General features: G+C 35.7%; 3 protein-coding genes across 3 annotated transcripts; all 3 read left to right on the top strand.

Annotated features, from left to right (window-relative positions):
- The first annotated feature begins 861 nt into the window (after nt 1-861).
- c1qc (complement component 1, q subcomponent, C chain) lies at nt 862-3,372 on the top strand. Its single transcript, NM_001005976.2, is given in 2 exon segments — nt 862-1,088; nt 2,693-3,372. Coding segments are annotated over 2 exon segments (735 nt in total). The 5' UTR covers nt 862-919; the 3' UTR covers nt 3,259-3,372.
- Nucleotides 3,373-6,827: 3,455 nt separating this feature from the next.
- On the top strand, nt 6,828-9,798 carry c1qb (complement component 1, q subcomponent, B chain). Its single transcript, NM_001003482.1, is given in 3 exon segments — nt 6,828-6,888; nt 7,129-7,306; nt 9,139-9,798. Coding segments are annotated over 3 exon segments (729 nt in total). The 5' UTR covers nt 6,828-6,885; the 3' UTR covers nt 9,687-9,798.
- A 1,428-nt stretch (nt 9,799-11,226) lies between these two features.
- On the top strand, nt 11,227-19,575 carry LOC108190676 (uncharacterized). Its single transcript, XM_073935344.1, has 10 exons — nt 11,227-11,283; nt 12,656-12,742; nt 12,837-12,977; nt 14,692-14,824; nt 14,924-15,060; nt 15,145-15,238; nt 15,454-15,807; nt 15,908-16,082; nt 16,165-16,292; nt 16,368-19,575. The coding sequence occupies exons 4-10, from the start codon at nt 14,693-14,695 to the stop codon at nt 16,680-16,682; spliced, it is 1,335 nt and encodes a 444-aa protein (XP_073791445.1). The 5' UTR covers nt 11,227-11,283; nt 12,656-12,742; nt 12,837-12,977; nt 14,692; the 3' UTR covers nt 16,683-19,575.
- Nucleotides 19,576-19,643: the final 68 nt, after the last annotated feature.

Below are 19,643 nucleotides of genomic sequence, written 5' to 3'. Positions count from 1 at the left end.
TTTTTTTTATATTACTAAATCTTCTTTTTTATGTTCTTATCTTAATGCAGTCTTTACATTTTGAATGATTATAGTTTACTTAAAATTAATTTACAATAAAAAAAGTAAATATGTATATTTATTTATGAATTTGACTGCTGGACGGCTCCATGATTGGGGTGGTGGATATTTTATTTGATAATATTATTATTAAATAACAATATTATTATAATATTAGTGTTTATTAAATGATATTTAATTATGTAAAAAATTCTCTCACAATACAAAATATTATAGAAAATTATGTTACTTATTTATAGGTATAATTTATACTTCTAGATATTTATTGGGGACCCCCAGATTTCCTGGGGTCCTCAGTGGCCGCTTACCTTGCTTAGTTGGTTAAATCCCACCCTGCATTTAGATAATATTTTTCACATAAAATGCAATAAAACAAATATTAAAAACAAGAACAATTATCAAGCATACGTTCATTCATTTGTAAAGAACATACTGTTAAATTAACGTTTTGACTTCAAAAAACTTTTTAAATCTGAAATTGATGTAATAACCCAGACTTTTGATTCTCTTATCTTAACATGAGATGAAAACAGAAACACAGACATAACCAGATAAAAAAATGTAACAGCACTTATATGCTAATGTGAAATATTATTTGATTAATGAAAATAATCTTTGTTTAGGTCCACATCATTGACAAATAGACCAATTTCTGGTGTAGTTGTCAACAGGACCTGCTGTAAACTTTATATGAAATGAAGAGTTTTGTTAGAACGCAGTTTTATATAAGATAAGTGCAACACACGCAAAGAAAAAGAGGAAGCGTGACTGTGATTTACTTGTTCTTGTGTGTAAGATTTCAGAGCTCGGTGTCTTAAGGATTGAGTGGCTCTGCTTTTACCGTCGCTCGAAAGCAAACATGTTTGGCGTTCACCTCATTTTAGTAAGCCTTTTGTCGGCTTCTCTCTGCCTCTGTCTGGCCTCTGCTGACACCTGTCCTGCCGGAGCGATGCCTGGTCTGCCCGGTATTCCTGGATTTCCCGGACGCGATGGAAGGCAAGGAATGAAGGGAGAGAAAGGAGATCTTGGTAAGGTTTTTAAAATAAGGGATTACGAGTGCTTTAAATTGTGGAAACCGAGACTTTCTAGTTATGAAGCTGTTCAATGTTTAGAATTCAGCGTCTCGCGTGTTATGGGCAAATGACTCTTATGAATAGACTCTTTCAGTGAGTCGTGTACAGCTCATCTCTTTTTTTTTTTTTTTTTTGCTGTTTTTTTTTTTTTTTATTAAAGAGGTCGATCAAATACAATTACATACATAGAGACAAATAATACAAATAAATAAACAAATGCACAGAATGATTCTGCTGATGAGTTGTTTTGGCACAGTGAACAATATCAGTTTTATTTGTTGGTAGTAAAAATAATTAAATAAAAGACGTTATCACCAGGGGCGGATTTAACCAATAAACAAGGCAAGCAGCCGCTTAGGGCCCCAGAAAACATGAGGGCCCCCAAATAGAAGCACATACATATTAATAACATTGTTTTTATCATATTTTGTATGATGAGTGTGTAATTTAATTTTTTTATTTAAATTGAACGTAATTATTACATCTGCGCAAATGTGTGCCCCACCTTCAATCATGGACCAGTCTAGGAGTCAAATAAAGATTTTGTTTTTAAAATGAGATAGTTAATTTATTATTTTTAGCGATGAATTCATTTTAACAAAACAAATAGTTTTAAATGTTTTACAAGATGCTTTATGTTGCTATGATAATTTATATTTTTGCATTAAGAAAATGTAGAAAAGGAGATCGAATGATACAAGAAAAAAAACTGTATAATAATAATAATAATAATAATAATAAATAAAGTACAAAGGGTGCATTTTAGAATTTTTGGACCCCATGGCTGGAATTGCATAGGGCCCCAAAATCACTTAAATCACCCCTGTTTATCACTATGATATCTACAGAAACAAGTTGCTCTAATTTGATTTGCATTATTAGCCATATTTTCTTTACTTCTCACATGAATGACACACATTATTGAGCATATGAAACATAAAGTCTTTATTTATCATCACCAATCCACAAGCTTATTACAGACTGCTTCAAAATTGTTTAATTGGGATATTTATGACCTTTTCAAGTTTATTTTGCCTCTGCCCTAACTTTATTTGCAGAGTTGCAGTCATTGAAATCAAAATTTGTTTATATTTCAAGAATACAATTTATAGATATAACTATTTTTGTTTATTTGTTTTCAGCTTCACATTATTGAGAATTTAAATATCAAATAAAAATTGTTTTTTTCATTATCATTATCAGGCTATCATTCATCAGTATGTGTGTGTTTGTGGTCAGTGATTATAAAAAACAAGGCTATAATTGTGACTTCTTTGACAGTGAAAATAACATTCACAGGCCAAACAAGATTGTCTGATTATAATCTTTATTATACCTTCAAAAGTCATTAGCATATTGAATAGCATGAGTTTGTGGAAACTCTTGCAGCAATTTAAATGTAATTAATATATATTTTCTATGTATGAATGGGGTGATTATCCCTGCAAGAAGATGTAATCTCTTCTTCAAATGTGTATTTTGAACTTAACCATACCTTTCACTTCATTTAATTTTAAAAAATGAAGCGCAGTTTTAAAGCAATCAATGTGTCTCAACAGGAATTCCTATCAAGCCCGGTGACACCGTTAAAAAAGGAGAAAGGGGGGCATTTGGTCTGAAAGGACCACCTGGAAAGAGAGGTCCCCATGGAGATCCTGGCATAATGGGACCACCAGGCCCTCCAGGGGAGCCCGGCGAAGCAGGCCTTGTAGATGTATCCGGATCTCAACTGCAGTCTGCATTCAGTGTGTCCCGTCACACAAGAATTCCTCCTGATGCCAATAAGGTGATACGCTTCAGCAAGGTTATCACCAATCCTCAAGGCCACTTCAGTACCGATGAGAGCAAATTTGTTTGCAAAATTCCTGGCACTTATTATTTTGTGTTTCATGCATCGTCTCATGATAAAAAGCTGTGTGTTATCCTAGTGCATGATGATAAGAATCTAGTGAGTTTCTGTGATCACACACAGAGGGGCAGCCAGCAGGTGAGCTCTGGTGGACTGTCCCTCTATTTGAAGGAGAATGAGAAAGTCTGGCTGATGACAAATGCCCTAAATGGCATGTATGCAACAGCAGACAGGGCAGACAGTGTTTTCTCAGGTTTCCTGATTCATGCACACTGATTGTTGCACTGTTTTGAACTATATACTTCAATACTGAGTGATAAGACAGGATTATTAAACTGTTGTGTTTTGAAAAGCCACTACCAAATCGAATAAAATATTGCTTGAATAAAATGTTTGTCTCAAGTTTTATGAATACAGCCATAACAACAGTATGAAGGCACAATTGTGTGAGAGTCTAAAAACCCTTTTGTAAGAAGAACTACTTTCTTTCGCCATTCATTCACATCTGCAGCTGATGTCAGAACAGCAGAAACTGTTACAAATTCACCACTAAATCACATTAGAATTACCATTTGAATGATTTTCCAGCATAATGTCTGAAGTATAATGTATTGTAATGTGTATTTATATAGCGCATTTATTGTGTATGGCCATACACCCAAAGCGCTTCACAATCATGAGGGGGGTCTCTCCACACCACCACCAGTGTGCAGCATCCACTTGGATGATGCGATGGCAGCCACAGCACAACGGCGCCAGTGTGCTCACCACACACCAGCTATTGGTGGAGTGGAGAGACAGTGATAGAGCCAATTCGGTGGAAGGGGATGATTGGGAGGCCATGATCGTAAGGGCTGATAGAGGGACTTTGGCCAGGACACTGGGTTACACCCTTGCTTTTTCACGAGAAGTGCCATGGGATTTTTAATAACCACAGAGTGTCAGTACCTCGGTTTAAAGTCTCATCCAAAAGACAGTGCCCACTGACAGTGTAGTGTCCCCTTCACTTTTACTGGGGCATTAGGACTCACACAGACCACAGGTTGAGCGCCCCCTGTTGGCCTCACTAACACCACTTCCAACAGCAACTTAGTGTTCCCTAGTGGTCTTCCATCCAGGTACAGACCAGTGAGTTACCAGTCTTGGGCTGCAGGGTGATATGGCTATGGAAGTGATGACAAAACAGGTGCTTTTGCTCACATTTTAAGATTATAAGGCTGAACAGCATGAAATGCCATCAATCTACAGAGATTTCTCAGAATTTCTCTGTTGCAATCGGCATATCACAATAATTAACCCCGAAAAAGCCAGAGCAAAGCAAACACTACCAGTTTCTGTGGTATAAATACAGCTCTACAAAATACAAGAAATAGATATCAACTTAGAATGTCACTTACCTGTTCTGTAATGATTTGTTCGGCTGTAGTTTGAAACGTATGCAAAAAATAGTGTTTTCGCCCTAAGGACTTACCATAGATATATACACTAGATATCGCATAGGGACCCTGAGCATGCGTCAATAGCGCCGCCACATTGGTACAGTGCTCCCAGGACAAATGTCATTCAACCGCACTAGTCAAGACAGTGTTATTACGTGAAGATGCGGGACTTTAGCGCTGTCTACATGTGTAGTAACGAGCAAAGAAAGAAAACAAATAACAAAGGCAGAACATTTTATAAGTAATATTAAGTTTTTTTTTCTGTTTTTGTATGTTCTGAACTTTTGTGCTAATCAGGTAACGTTATTGATGATAACAGTCACTTACTGCATTCACCATACGGCAAAGCAGCTCCAACTTGCACCAAACACTCGGCTTATGCTAGATTTGTTGAATAAAATCAGCAAACAATGCAAGAGAAATATGACAACGAGATGCTGCGCTGCGAGAAACTTGTATTATTGTCTGCTAACGTTAGTGAAAGAGTTGTTCCGGGGATTCATTCACAAACGAATCGCTCTCTCCGTCAGTATGAGAAGTGAAAACAGGAGAGGAGGTGTGTTTCAGGACACGGATTAGATTAAATTTAACAGGGAGGGTGAATAGTACATTTCTGTACACACAAACACAAGCTTTTGTCAGGAATGCCCGTGTGGTCACTGATCCATCAATGTAGAAAAGTGATGTAAAATTATAATTTTCGTAATTAGAAAAAAAATTACATACTAACATCCAGGAAAACTCCCGATCATAGATATATGTGTATATGTGTATATCTCTAGCTTTGGATGGCCACAGTCCTTCACTGTACCTTGGTCCCGCATTCATTTCAAAGGAGCGCTACCCTGTAGCAAGATGGCGGCGCTATTGACGCATTCCTTCCAATAGACAACAATAGGCCAGGCGACATCTAGTGTACATATCTATGAGAACTTACTATGCTGTCTCTGTTGCCATCTTGTGGAAGAACGTCAACCATTATTGCTCTGCCTAGTATGACCAACACTGGCTAATTCGTATGAATTCATGCAATCTAATTTGTACAATTTTGTACGATTTGCTCATCACCCAATAAGGGTTGGGGTTAGGGGTGCGGTTGGGTGCCACGCCTTCTTTTTAAAATCGTACATTTTCGTACGACTGAACTCCACTACACGGACAAAATTATGAATATTTAAAATAGGCACTGTCCTATAAATAACCTCAAAGTTGCAATCTAAACAACTATTCTCTGCTAAAAAAGCCTCAAAAGTACATTATGTTGTCAAACAGCAGCAAAATTTACTGTAGTCCTCTGCTTGCCACTTGTGTGGGCGGAGTAATACACAAGGGTGAAGAGGCTGTATGAGTGCTGATATTACTTTCACGGCTCACGGCTATATATATATATATGAACAAATACTAATTGTCCAATTTTAGCAAATATGCTTTAAATATTAATGAATGCATTTTGTAGCTGTTTGCTAAAACAAAAAAGGTCAAATATGTACAAACCCCCGACCATTGTGGTAAAAATTGAATTTAATTGAAATATTTACCCCAGTAGCTGTGTTTGTACATATCTTACTCAAATTTGGGTTTAAACAACCCACAATTGTTTTTGTGCATAATCATGCAATTATTGCTTTTTATGTTCATGTAAAAGGCAGCATTTATTCCAAATATATCCAAACAGCGGTGTTAGCTATTTTTATTATTATTGTTCCAGTTTGCTGGATAAGTTGACGGTTCATTCTGCTGTGGCAACCCCTACTGAATAAAGGGACTATGCTGAAGGAAAATGAATGAATGAATTGTGATAATTATCATTAGTTTTATTGCCCAGCCCTACATAGATGCCACATAGATGCCTACCTACATACATGCCACATTCAAGTGCTATGTTCAATAGTTTATGTACATGTGGGGGTATACAGTTGCATTTACTTACACTGTTTATTTTTGCATTTTGTATTTGCTGGCATGAGGTGGGTTTAGGCTTGTTTTCTAAAATATGAATATGAAAAGTTTTAAATAAAGTAAACAATAGGATGATTTTTTACTCATCATTTGTTTTTAATATAATAATTATGTTATTTAAAGGTGTGTTAGTTTAGTAAACTCACTTGTATTTTATTGCAGATATATTCATACACTGTATAAAATCACAGTTGCTCAATGTTAACCCCGAGTGTTGATCTGTCTTTTTTATTTCTTTTATTTCCTTCCTTTTTAATTTCTCAGAAAAGGGATATGCAACTTGCAAACTTTAACAATAAATAAAATGTCAAAAAAAAAAACTGCTGTAATCCAAGGTTAATCAAAATCAAAATGTTGCTGAATACATGTTTGTTACTTCCCTTTGTTGTGCAACACTGCTCTTCTCCTCTGAAACTGAGCTTCATCATACAGACGCAAGAAAAACATTTCATGTAACGCCACACTTTAAGGCCACCATCTGTTTTCCAACAGCCTTCTTGGAAAGATGGTAAGATAAAAGTATTCTAATTATAAATCTTAATGGAGTAAATCTGCAGTTTGCAATTTAATTTTAGTTTGCAGGCTTGGTTTGATTTAAAGGCACACTTTGTATGTATGTATGTATGTATGTATGTATGTATGTATGTATGTATGTGTGTATGCATGTTTCAATTAAGGAAATGGACATTACAGCTTTCAATCAGCAGTTTACATGCGTTTAATTGATGTTTTCTTCATCTTTATTCAGCTGTTTGCCCTCATGTCTGCACATGTGGTGCCACAGCTTGCTATTATGCTGTTGCTGGTGACTTCGTCTATGTCAGAAACATGTGCTGGTAACAAGGGTTTTCCTGGAACACCAGGTATTCCTGGCGTTCCTGGTACTGATGGGAAGGATGGTGCTAAAGGAGAAAAAGGAGATCCAGGTATTCAGACTAGGGCTACACGATATTGGAAAAATCTGACATTGCGATGTTTTGTTTTGCCGCAAAATATTGTGCTATGAATATAATTTTAGCAAATGATTGGAATAGCTCGATTTGCAAAAATGAACTGGGATGATCAAGTCTTTTTCTTTGCAGTGCATCTGCATAAATTATAATAAACTACAAGCAAAAATAAATAAATAAACAGTGCTTTATGCTGTTCTGGAGAATCTAACCGTATTCAAGTACAGAAATTGAACATTCAAATATAAAATAACATGGCCATCATTGTATAATTAAAAAAAAAAAACATCTTAATTTTTTAACCTTTAATAAACCATTTAATCCTAATATTGCAATATTACTAAAAGTAAAAAATGGGCATCCTAACTATCGTCATAATTTACTATAGATAAAGTTATAAGACCACAGGAAAAATCTCAGTTTGAATAAGGTAATACATATATTTTACAGCATTTGTTTCGCAAAATCGATTGTTAACTTAAACATTTTTACAGATTTAATTTGATTTAACCAACACAATCTCACGGCAATTCGTAACTTTTTGGTTTAGTGGCTAATTCGTATGAATTTGTATGATCTAATTCATACAATTCAGTACGATTTGCCTATCATCCAATGACGGTTGGGGTTAGGGGTGGGGTTGGCTGTCATGCCTCCTTTTTAAAATCGTACATATTTGTACGACTGAACTCATACGAATTCGTACGAATTAGCCACTAAACTGACAAAATGTAAAATACTTGCATTTCCTCGTGAGATCAGGCTGGATTTAACATAAAACAATCAATTTGTCCCCAAAAACCCTTTAGAACTGTGTTATTTTAATTAATTTTAAGTAAGTAATTGAACAAGCAGCAAAATTAATTTTCTGGGTGCAGGAAATGTACATTTTAAATAAATTAATATTAATGAAGAATAATATAGTATTTTTTTTTACAATTAGTAATAATAGATTAATAGAAAATAATTTTGACTGGATTGGATTTACAGATTTATGATTTATAATTATGAGTAAAAACTTTTTTTTTTTTTACTTAGTTTTGCAAACTACTGATGCATTCTTTCCTATTTAAAATAAAATGGTGTCATTTAGAGCATATACTGTAATTACAATTCCTCAAAATAATAGCAATATGCTAAATAATGGTATTGATGTGTTGCAACATGTTAGCAAATGTCAGATTGTGTTACCCAAGTGCTATAAATGCAAGAATCTCGCTACTCCATCATGTTATATAATTATGATTTATGCCAGCAAAAAATTGAAACAGTTAGAACATGTTACCAACATGCTAGTTTAAATCATGCTAAAACATGTTAGCCACATGTTAATTTTTTTTTATTTATGATAATCATTCATGCTGGAAACATATTAGCAACATGTTAAAGGTTGTGTGCTAAAACATACTATTGACATGCTAATTCACATGTTGTTTTAACAATAAAGCATAGTGTTACATCTCACTACAAGCCACCAACACATTAACGGCACAAATGCTAGCTAACAAAACTGACCCTGTTGTGGGGCATGATAGCACCATGACAAACACTGGGGAAGTCCTGAAAACATTCTAGCAACATGCTAATTCATGTTAGCAACATGGCGAAATGCAGGCCTCATGATGAAGCATGCTAGAAACCCGTTAACTGATACCAACAACATACTAAAACAAGTAAGCCAATTGGTTAAACTATTTGAAAGACTAGCTAACAACATGCTATGTTATTAGTAATGTGTTAAAGCAGACTAGCTTCCAGATAAATAAAATAAAAGGTTTGCTTACAAACTCTCTTTATACTGTTTACAGGTGAGAATGCAGTGCTGATGACTGGGCCAAAAGGAGACCCTGGAAAACCTGGACTCCCAGGCAGGCCAGGTGTGAAGGGACCAGAGGGACCACAGGGTCCACCGGGGCCACCGGGACCAAAGGGAGAGAGGGGAGTTTTATCAGGAAAAGTTGCTCCAGACCAGTATTTTGTTTTCTCTTACAAAAAAAGTCCTAAATTAGAGAAGATTCTTCAGGACAAATTAGTTGTCTTTGACGTCCCATTGATCTCTGGGATAGATGGTGTTTTAGATGGTGACGGTTACTTTGATGTGACAATAACTGGCATGTATTACATCAGCTACCAAATTTCGTTCCAACAGTCTGCCTGTCTAAAGATTCAGGTAGGGGCAGAAGAGAAGGTCAAGTTCTGCGATTCACCTAAATTGATATCAGGGACTGCAGCGTCTGTGGTTTTAAAATTGAACAAAGGGGATAAAGTGTCTGTGCAGAGCACTGGGGAAAGTACTGTGTTTAGTAGAGACACTGACTGCACTTTTACAGGCTTCATGCTCTTCCCAGTTAAATGATAGTATGATTTTGAACTGTCACTCTGTTGTATTTACCCACTTTCAGATTGTAATTAGCAATCACTGCTTGAGAATATCCAATTTTGCTTTTGATTAAAACCACACAATCAGACAATGTTGTTTCTTTTCAACTTATTTCATTGCCAACGTAATTAAGTTAATTTTTTTGAATGCATGGAAGACTTAAGACTGCAAATATAAAAGAAAAATCACAATAAAAAAATATTTTAACATCTATTATAAATTCAAGTTTAAACAGCATACATGCATGTAAGCAAGTGGTTAGGGTCTCTGTAGTTTGAGGGTAACACAAGTAAAGCTTAATTGGATACCACTTAATTGGATAAACAATTTTTTTACAGTAGGCATAAACTAAGCGATACCACTTTTTTTACAAACCGATACGAGTATGATTATTTTAATATGTGTACTCACAGATACTGAGTACCAATTTCTATACTTCTTAGATCTGGTTTCAATGAAAGTACAATTAATTTGAAAGGAGGTTTAATTTTTTGTCTGTATAGCAAAATCTTTAACAGAAGGCTCTGCCAAGCCAAAAATATACACACATTGCTGATAACCCTGCCACAGCAAAAATTCCAGTGTTAAATATACAGTGTGATTTTTTTGGTGTTGTTCAGTGTTAAAACTGGAGTACATTTTAATCCACGAGTGTGAAAACGCGTATATTTAAGAGTTTTTTTTCCAGTGTTAAACTTTTAACCCAATATGCAGTGTATTTCTCATTAGTGATGGGAAGTCCATTTTTTTTTACTTGAACCGGTTCTTTAGGACAAACAGTGATCAAACCAGTATGTTTTACAAGTCTTGATGATATAATCAATTATATGATATAATAAATTAATTCTCACCAGAAGCAGTGAACTATATGCACATGCATATTCTAATAATATTAAATTGTTATTAAATAATCTTATTTTAATAAATCAATGTTTCATAAGATGATAATAGCATTAGCCCAAAATAGTCCAAATAATTAGTTTGGTTCAGACAACGGTCATGAGCTTGAATGTGTTCGGCCGCTTCAGGAGTCACAGCACTTCACGCATGCGCACAGTTTTAGCTCTTAGGTTCTTAAAGCGGACGGGTCCGAAAGAAACCGCATTTCGTTCACGTAGCTCTCGGTTCAGTGTACTTGTGATCCAAAACAGCTGCAACCGGTTCTTAACTCGAGAACGAGGTTCGAGAACCGTTGCAGCTGTTTTAGAACCATCAGTACACTGAACGAGAACCTGTTTCTTTAGGATTTTTTAAGCCGATGAAGTGAAGCACGTTCATACGCTGTTCGAGTAACTAAATAATTTAACTTATTTATTTTTTAATCAGAGAAAGTGCCAGGCACGGTTAAAAAGCAAGGATTTTGAAGTAATTTGCGATTAGTGATTAATGGAGACTGTGAACAGTTTCAAACGATTCAGTTGGACATGGTGAACTGATTCACTAGGACGATCCAGGTAAATTGAATGATTCGTTCGCGAATCGGTCATCACAATTTCCCACGAGGCTCAGCTCCGCCGCTGTCTTTTCAGTTGGAGATCCCACGGAGGTTGGCTTGGAGGCTCCGAGTTCAGTGGTAAGTTTTAGCTGTTTTTTCTAAAGAAATGTTTGATACAACGATATTAAATACTCTAACGTTATAATTACATTTAGCAAATAGTTTAAATATTTGTAAATGTTTGTGAGAAGTGTCGCACGGCGTCGAAGCTAACGTTAATTCATTTGAGCATGTTGTAAGGCCATTGGCTTATTTCGCACGTGGACCCTAAACATATCGAAAAGATAAGTTAAATGGCTATGATTTCAGATTAATACAGTTTTAATCCTCTCGCGACGAAATATTTAACGTTATGTGTTTTAAAAATTAGTTTGTGACTATCACTGCGGGGTTTCCCGCCGTTGACTGCCCCTGAGGCAGCTGCATTTTGAAAATGCGCGTCCTTTAATGTTACACTTTGGTCGCACTTCGTTTTAAACGGCGAATTACAGCTTTTTTCCTTTTCTCTAACGATCCGTTCAACTGAATAACCCATATAACGTTAAGTTAGTGATGTCCGGCGTTATGATGAAATATGTGACTCGTCGAAAATTTTGACAAGGTCGCGCTCTTCAGTAACATTTTCACTCGGGAACGTGCTTGTCTTATGCACGTGACTGTGAACGCGCAGACGTCTAAACCAAGCAAATAGCATCGAGCTGTGCTGTAAAGGATATTTTAAATTCTGGGATTCAGAAAACGGGTTTATGGAAGAACTTTAATGTCGTGATATTTTGTTGTTGTCTGCTGGTAGATTGCTATAACTAAACATGAGTCGAAAAAATCCTATAGTTCATTACAAATGCCAATTACTGAGTTCAAATTACATGTGATACAGGTAGGATTAAGATAGAAGTGTTTTCCCTGTATAAACTTACTATAATGTTTAATAAATTGACATTTTGTGTCAAATTTATTTGTTTTCTAAAACATTGATGACCAGATATCTTTATACAGTTGGATGTCAATTGATTAGAATGTCATTAAAAAGGTGATTCATTTTACTAATACAAAATGTGACACTCAGTAATTAGCTTTTGTAATGAACTGTTTTTTTTTCCAACTCAATCTCACAACTAAATGTTTAGTTTTAGCAGTCTACCTGCAGACAACAACAAAATATCACGACTACATTAAAATTCTTCCATGAACCTGTTTTCTGAATCCCAGGATTTGAAACATTTTTTACAGCACCGCTCGACGCTATTTGCTCAATTTTTTTGTCTGCGCTTTCACAGTCACATGCATGAACGTCATGCACTTTGCCGAGTGAAAATTTTACTAAACGTCACACCCGGGTCACAGTTTTCAACAAGTCACAGATTTCGGCACAACACCGGTTTATCAATATGTGTTCTTTTGAATCACACTGTAAGCCTAATCAAACGAAAACTTGTTTTTTTTTCTTTAGCTACAATGCTCTTCAAAGTCATTTATGGAGGCAAAAAAAAGGTGATTAAGGTAGATGAAGTTGATTACAGCAGTCTAATAAAAGAAGGTAAGTTCTTAAATTATTGACTCCATTTTTGTTTTGACTTGCTGCAGGTGGAATGTCTTTTTTCAATTAATGTTATTTCTTTTAATACGTCAAGTCAAGAAGAAATTTTCCATCGAGCAAAAGGATCTGGTTCTGCAAGATGACACCGGTGTGGAGGTAGATGAAGATGTTTTCACTGACGTGCTGGAGAAGAGATCGCGTGATATACTTTGGAGAGTCATTGACCAAGATTCAGGCAAGTTTCTGTATGCAGGGCTTTCTGGTCCCATGCATTCAATGTTTAATAAACCACATCTGTTTGCCTTTTTTTCTAACTTTATAACAGGGCTCGAAATTAACCTTTTTGCTTGGTCGCACCGGTGCTACTAATTTAGGCGCATCAGCCAAAATTTAGTCGCACCCACCAATTATGAGCACCGTTACTACAAGTTTTTTACAAACATATTTATTGCATTTGAAATCAACACTAATCAAACTAACAAGCAAAAAAAAAAAATTAATAAATATGCAAGCGTAAGGAAAATATGTCTCAACGAAATCCAGTTATCACAAGAAAATACATTTTTATAACATAACTGAGTGACCAAAAGCATACACGGAGCGATCACTGGCCCTGCAGTTTATATCAGTGCAAGCCCGTTTGCGATGGTGTACGTGGTGTTAAATTTGACATATGCTGTCCGCCATGCAAGGGGCAGCTATCTGGCGATTTATATGAAGGATTAAACAGAAGCTGTCGTGCTAGATGTGGCAAACAGTTACCTGAAAACTCCATCCCACAGACTTTTCATAGCGGACTTGAAGCCAATGGAAGTCTTCTACTCTTGGAAAAGTGTAGATGGTGGATTAACATTCAGCACATAGTCACTAGTAAGATGTGTCATTTATAACTTTAGATGCCATGGTTTCTAAAACAAAATCTGCCAGTGTTATCTTCATTCTCATCTTCAGCGCTTTATAGTTTTTCACGGTAGTAGCTCTCTCATCTGACGCCAGAAGGCATGGCGCTGACTGAGTGATTGACAGCTGATATTAACCAATCATTCGCATTGTGCTAGAGCAGTGGTGGGCCAATAAGAAGAGCGTTAAGGTGGGGCAAGCATTACGGACTTGGCTATGTTTACTGCAGCAAGTTGACATGACAATTGTTTTAAACCATTTCTGTGTGCTGCGTTTCAAGTGCAGACAAAGAGCTTAAAGATGCATTCTGCGTGAATGTCTCCCGAATCCGCGCATGTGGTGAACATTTTGCAGTAAAAACTGGTCGCACACAACAATTTTAAGCACTCGTAGAAATCCTCCCAAATATATTTTAAGGTTGCATAGATAAAATTTAGGCCGCATATGCGACCAAAATGGTCGCAATTTCGAGCCCTGTTATAATTATTTAAACTGGCCTCATATGTGGCGACAAGCTACAGTTCCATTAAAACGATATGTCAGATAACTTGTGCTTAAATTGTGAAATTGTTTTATCTAAAAATGTGTAAATGCTTAGTTATTCAACCATTCATGACTGAAATGTACTACTAAATTTAATATTTAAAAGTAAATCCTATTACTAAAATCAAATTAATGTATCTTTTTCAAATTAATCTTCTGGGTTTTTCCTACATTGTGAAGCCTTATTTCATCAGTTTTGTAAGTGAACTGGCGACTGCACTTGTGACTGAGGGAGCGAGCAGCATCTTAAATACTGTTTTTGCTCTCTCTTGAGTCAAAAACAACTGATAGCCTACTATATTCGCAAGTTTGAAAGACCAATTCCATGTTTTATGTGATGCAAAGTTGTATGCTGAAAATCTCTGACATACCTTTTGGTTTTGTGATGTTAAACATTAAGAAGTTTGGCTTAGGGCAAATCTAATTTTAAAATTGCTTGGCACATCACTAGAATGCAGTACATATAACATGCTTTTTAATATTATTATTATTATTATTACTTTCAGAATGCACAGTCTCGATTCTTGTAGCTCCCACTCAGACACACTAGTTCTCACCCCAAACCACCCTGAAACTGATGACCGTGCTGGGCCAAGCATGAAGAGACCTCGTTTTGATGAAGCTTTTGAGGCTAAGCAGGTAATTTTTAAATTTCATGATGTACTAGTTCAAGTGTTTGGAAGTTTTTTTCACATTTTTTTATTATGCGGACATTTTATTACTTTGTTTTTATTGTAGTTTGTCAGTGAAATTTTGAAAGAAAAGGCAGGTGGACTTGCCGTTTTGGCCGAATATAATGAACATGGAAAACTCACAGATTCAACCCGGCGACAGTTAGTCAACATCGTTGTTGCATACATAACTGAAAAAGAAGGGTAGGTTTCAATCTAACAATCATTGATACAATTTTTGTAATCAAACTGTTTTAGTGTTTTAACTTATTTTTCTTGCTCTTATAGTCGTGTCCCTTCCAAAGAAACAAAAACACGCTGTGCCTTGGGAATTGTAACTCTTTGCCCATCACTGAAGGATCCATACTCAAGAACTGGATATGTAAGAATTTAAAACTTATTATTATTCTACTGTACCTTATAGAAACATATTTTAGATTTTGTGGAACCATGTCACATTTCTAGTTCCCCTAATTGAATTGAATAAATTTTGTTGTATTCTTCATCAGTATTTTTTTAGTCTAGTGTAGTGACATGATCAGAAATTTTAAATGTTTGCATTTGATCTTATCAGCAGTCATTTTGTTTTTATTTAAGGAACATTTCTATGACCCCAAGAGCAATCAAGGATACATTTCATGGCGTCTGAAAACAGTTTCACGCCGAAGCAAAAGCCAGAGCACAAGAAATGCCAGGTCAAGTGCAGCATCGGATGATGAAGGCAACGGAGGACCAACAGCTAACAGAGCCAACTGGAACTATTTGGAAAAGCAGCTCGATGGCGACCAATGCAAAGAAGCCATATCATTTATGAGTCATTGTGCTGACAAGGACCAGATTTTTGAGAAGATGAAATTAACATTCAAGCACAGACAGCAGCTTATTCATGATGCAGAGAAGTCCAGCACAGCTCTTTCAGTTTTTCCAAGATTTCTCGACACAAAGGGATTGGTAAGAGAAAGAGACAGATAATAGTATTTTGTTGAGATAAAATTAGGTAATATGCAAAAAGCATGGTGTGAATTTTTTTATGTTTGTAATTGTTTTACAGGTTCTTCAAGACTTTGACATCAAATTTGGAACTGAAACCGCTTCCAGACTACTAGAACAATGGGACACTTTCAAGCCAAAGATCATCGCAGAGGCGAAAACGCTTAATTCAAACTTGTACCTAAACAGCCTGCTTGCAGCTGGCACTGGACAGAACCTGGAATGTGAATGGCAAGGTATTAAATGGTTTGTTATTTGTAAGTTTTTGGTTATTGTATTTGTTGTTGATCTACATGCTCTCTTTGTTATTGCTTGCAGGATGGGACAGTGACATGTCCTGTCTTTTACTACTGGCTTTCCTTTTGCCACCTTCAGCAGGTGGTAGAAACAATTCAACAAAGATCAGCATTAAGGAGGCAATGGATCATGTTGTGCAGTTTCACAAGGTTTGCATGGAAACATTAGTGAGCTGTATTGTAGGTTACTTGTTTGTAAGAAAATCTGTTTTTCACCTGTTTCAGGCTTGTTGCAGTCTAACTGAATATGTTGAGAAGACTGAAGGCCTGCAACCACATCTCCTTGCAGTTGGCTCTGCAAAGAATGCCATTCATGAGTTCTACATTGTTCTGGATGGAAAACTTCTACCATGTCAGGCAAAGCCATCCCTTTCTGCTTTTGACGAACTGTTTAAAGCGTATTTTGTTTTTAGTGTGTCATACCCCCACTCCTTAAATGCAATGTTTACATTTGTTCAGACAACAATCTACAAGATTGGCTGTGGCACAGTTCGTGAAACCCCAAGGGTAAAGGACCTACGAGCCAAACTTCTGAATTAGCTCTCTTGACTGACTGAAAATGTTCCGCTGTTTTGCTTGTAAAGCGGTACATTTTAACAATTAATGACCTCATTCGTCATCTAAAACTCATTCATGCTTATTATCCTGGGAAAAAATTGAACTTGAAATGTGCACAGAACAATTGCAAGCATAGCTTCATGACTTATGCCGGATTTCGAAAACACTTGAGTAGTGTTCATAGACATGAATTTCTAGACCAAGCAGAGACTGAAAATCAGACTGAAGATACTAAACCGTCACATTTAAATAATCATAATGAACAACAACCTGAGACACCACTCGGTGATAAAAGGAGGGTGATTGACACTCAAGAAATGTGTGCATCTATTGTTGCTAGATTGCAAAATAGTGGAGTAGCAACCAGTGTTGTAACTTCTGTAATATCGGACATGGAGGAACTGGTCCATGAAATACATTCTGATATTAAAAGTAAAGTAATGAATTTACTTCCAGCAAAGGATTTTGCAACAGCATCCCAGGTAGATGACTGTTTTAGTAGTCTGAATAATCCATTCACAAATCTAAACAGAACACAAATGGAAAAAATATTTCAAAGACAAATGGGCTGTTGTCGATCCTACTGAGATAAAGCTAGGTGTACGATTTGACAGTAGATTGAATCGAGTGACAAGGACTTATGATCAAGTTCCTGTAACCGACAAGTTCATTTACATTCCCCTTCTGAACACATTGCAGTTTATATTTAGGAATTCGGATATATGTAAACATATGACAAGTCCAAGTGCGAGTACATCTGTCTATAAAGATTTTTGTGATGGGGATTATTTTAAAACACCCACTTTACAGTAAACATAAAAATGCACTTCAGATACAGTTATACTATGATGATTTTGAATCTGCTAATCCGCTGGGCTCGAAGCAAGGCATTCATAAAATTGGAGTAATTTACTTTATTCTAAGGAACTTTCCACCCAAAATGAATTCAAGTTTAATGAACATACATTTATTGTCATTATTCTATGCACAGGATATTAAGAACTATGGATTTGATGCAATTTTGCGGCCCCTTGTTGAAGATTTAAAAGTCCTTGAAAGTTCTGGCATTCCAGTTCCTTTTTCCAAAGATCCCTTGTTTGGCACTATTGCACAGGTTACTGGCGACAACTTGGGAATGCACACAATTCTTGGTTTTATGGAATCTTTTAGTGCCCTTTACTTTTGTCGGTTCTGTTTAGTAGACAAAAAAACATCTCAGTCTGTTTTCAGTGAAGACGACACTAATATTACATTAAGAAACAAAGCGTTACAAGAACAGCACTATGCAGATTTGGTAGCTGACCCTAGCATTACTTCATCTTTTGGGGTTAAGCGTACATGTCTATTTAATGACTTAAAATACTTTCATATTTGTGACAACTACTCCCCTGATATAATGCACGACATCCTCGAGGGTGTTGGTCAGTATGAAATGAAGTTACTTCTTGATTATCTTTCTGGCATTATACAAGACAAGACGTATGTAACAGAATCTATTCTTTCAATTATGGCTTTCTTGAAAGAAAAAACCGACCCACTAGATTAAATCTAGACATTCTGTTTAATACGGAACATTCCTCTGATATTTGGAGACCTCATTGAAGAGGAAAATAATTACTGGCGTTTATTACTATTGTTGTTACAGATCATCAACATAGTGTTTTCTCCTGTGATAACAGAAGGCATGACCTACTATCTGAAACATCTAATTTTAGAACATCATAGTCTTTTTAAAGAGCTATATCCACAAAAGTCTTTGATTCCCAAGCATCATTTTATGCTACATTTTCCACATTGTATACGCAAAATTGGTCCATTAGTACATGTATGGTCGATGCGTTGTGAAGCGAAACAAGTTTTTTAAAAACAGTATAAAAATTTTAAAAACTTCAAGTCTTTAGCTAGAAAATACCAATATGCAATTGCGTATCATTGGGAAAGTTTACCCGTTAAAAATGTTGAATATGGACCTTTAAAAACTCTAGACCTTGATGATTTGCCATATCGTGACATTATTCTTAAAATGTATCCACATTTTTTGGACCGTGAGATCACAGTAACTTCATGGCTGAAATATTCAGGAACGGAATATCGTCATGATCTACTGGTGTTCAGTAAAATGTAGAAGGACTTACCAATTTTCAGTAAAATATGTGAAATTATTCTCATAGAGGACCAAAACCTTTTGGTAACTAAAGACTTTGAAACGCTTGGATTTGTTGAGCATCTTCATGCATACCATGTAAGAGAAAATAACACTTTTGGTTTTTCAAGAGTTGAGGATCTTCCTTTTTTCAGACCATTTGACTTACAGGCATCATATGGATTTGAAGAACCATATTTGTACATTGTTCCAGTGCATTGTTTTGTGCACAAAAATATTTAATTAGCTTGCACTAATTTCTGATTGTTTAGCACATAAGCTGAATGTATTTACAGATTTTATATTGAAGTCAGAATTGTGAGTTTTTAGCTTGTTCCTTTTTTTGTGGCAGAAATGAGCTTAGTTGCTTCTATGGACACTTTCATGTTTGCACTTTATGAAATAAGTATATGTTGTTTCAGGTAACCTCAGGTTTATGAGTTTTCTATGAGTTACAAAACAACAAGTTATATGATATTTCTATGAGTTACAAAAAACGAGTTATGATATTTCTATGAGTTACAAAATGAGTTATATGATATTTCTATGACTTGCAAAACAAGGAGTTTTAACAATGTAAACAATGGTCTTTTTTATTGCGCAGGTGTTAATTCTATTTTCTTGCACTTGTGGAAACAGATTTTCTAAAGTTTGTTAAAAAACATTGAAGTTGAATGTATTGAAAATATTTCTAAAAAGTTTAATGAACATTTTAATAAACAATTTTCAACATATTTGATCACTGTTATCTTTCACACCCACCAATTGATAATTAGGAAATAAAGGTTATATATTGACAC

Source organism: Danio rerio, chromosome 21, assembly GCF_049306965.1.
Source record: "Danio rerio strain Tuebingen ecotype United States chromosome 21, GRCz12tu, whole genome shotgun sequence".
NCBI lineage: Eukaryota > Metazoa > Chordata > Actinopteri > Cypriniformes > Danionidae > Danio > Danio rerio.
Note: the sequence above shows the minus strand (reverse complement) of the source record. Positions and strands in the feature narration are given on the sequence as shown.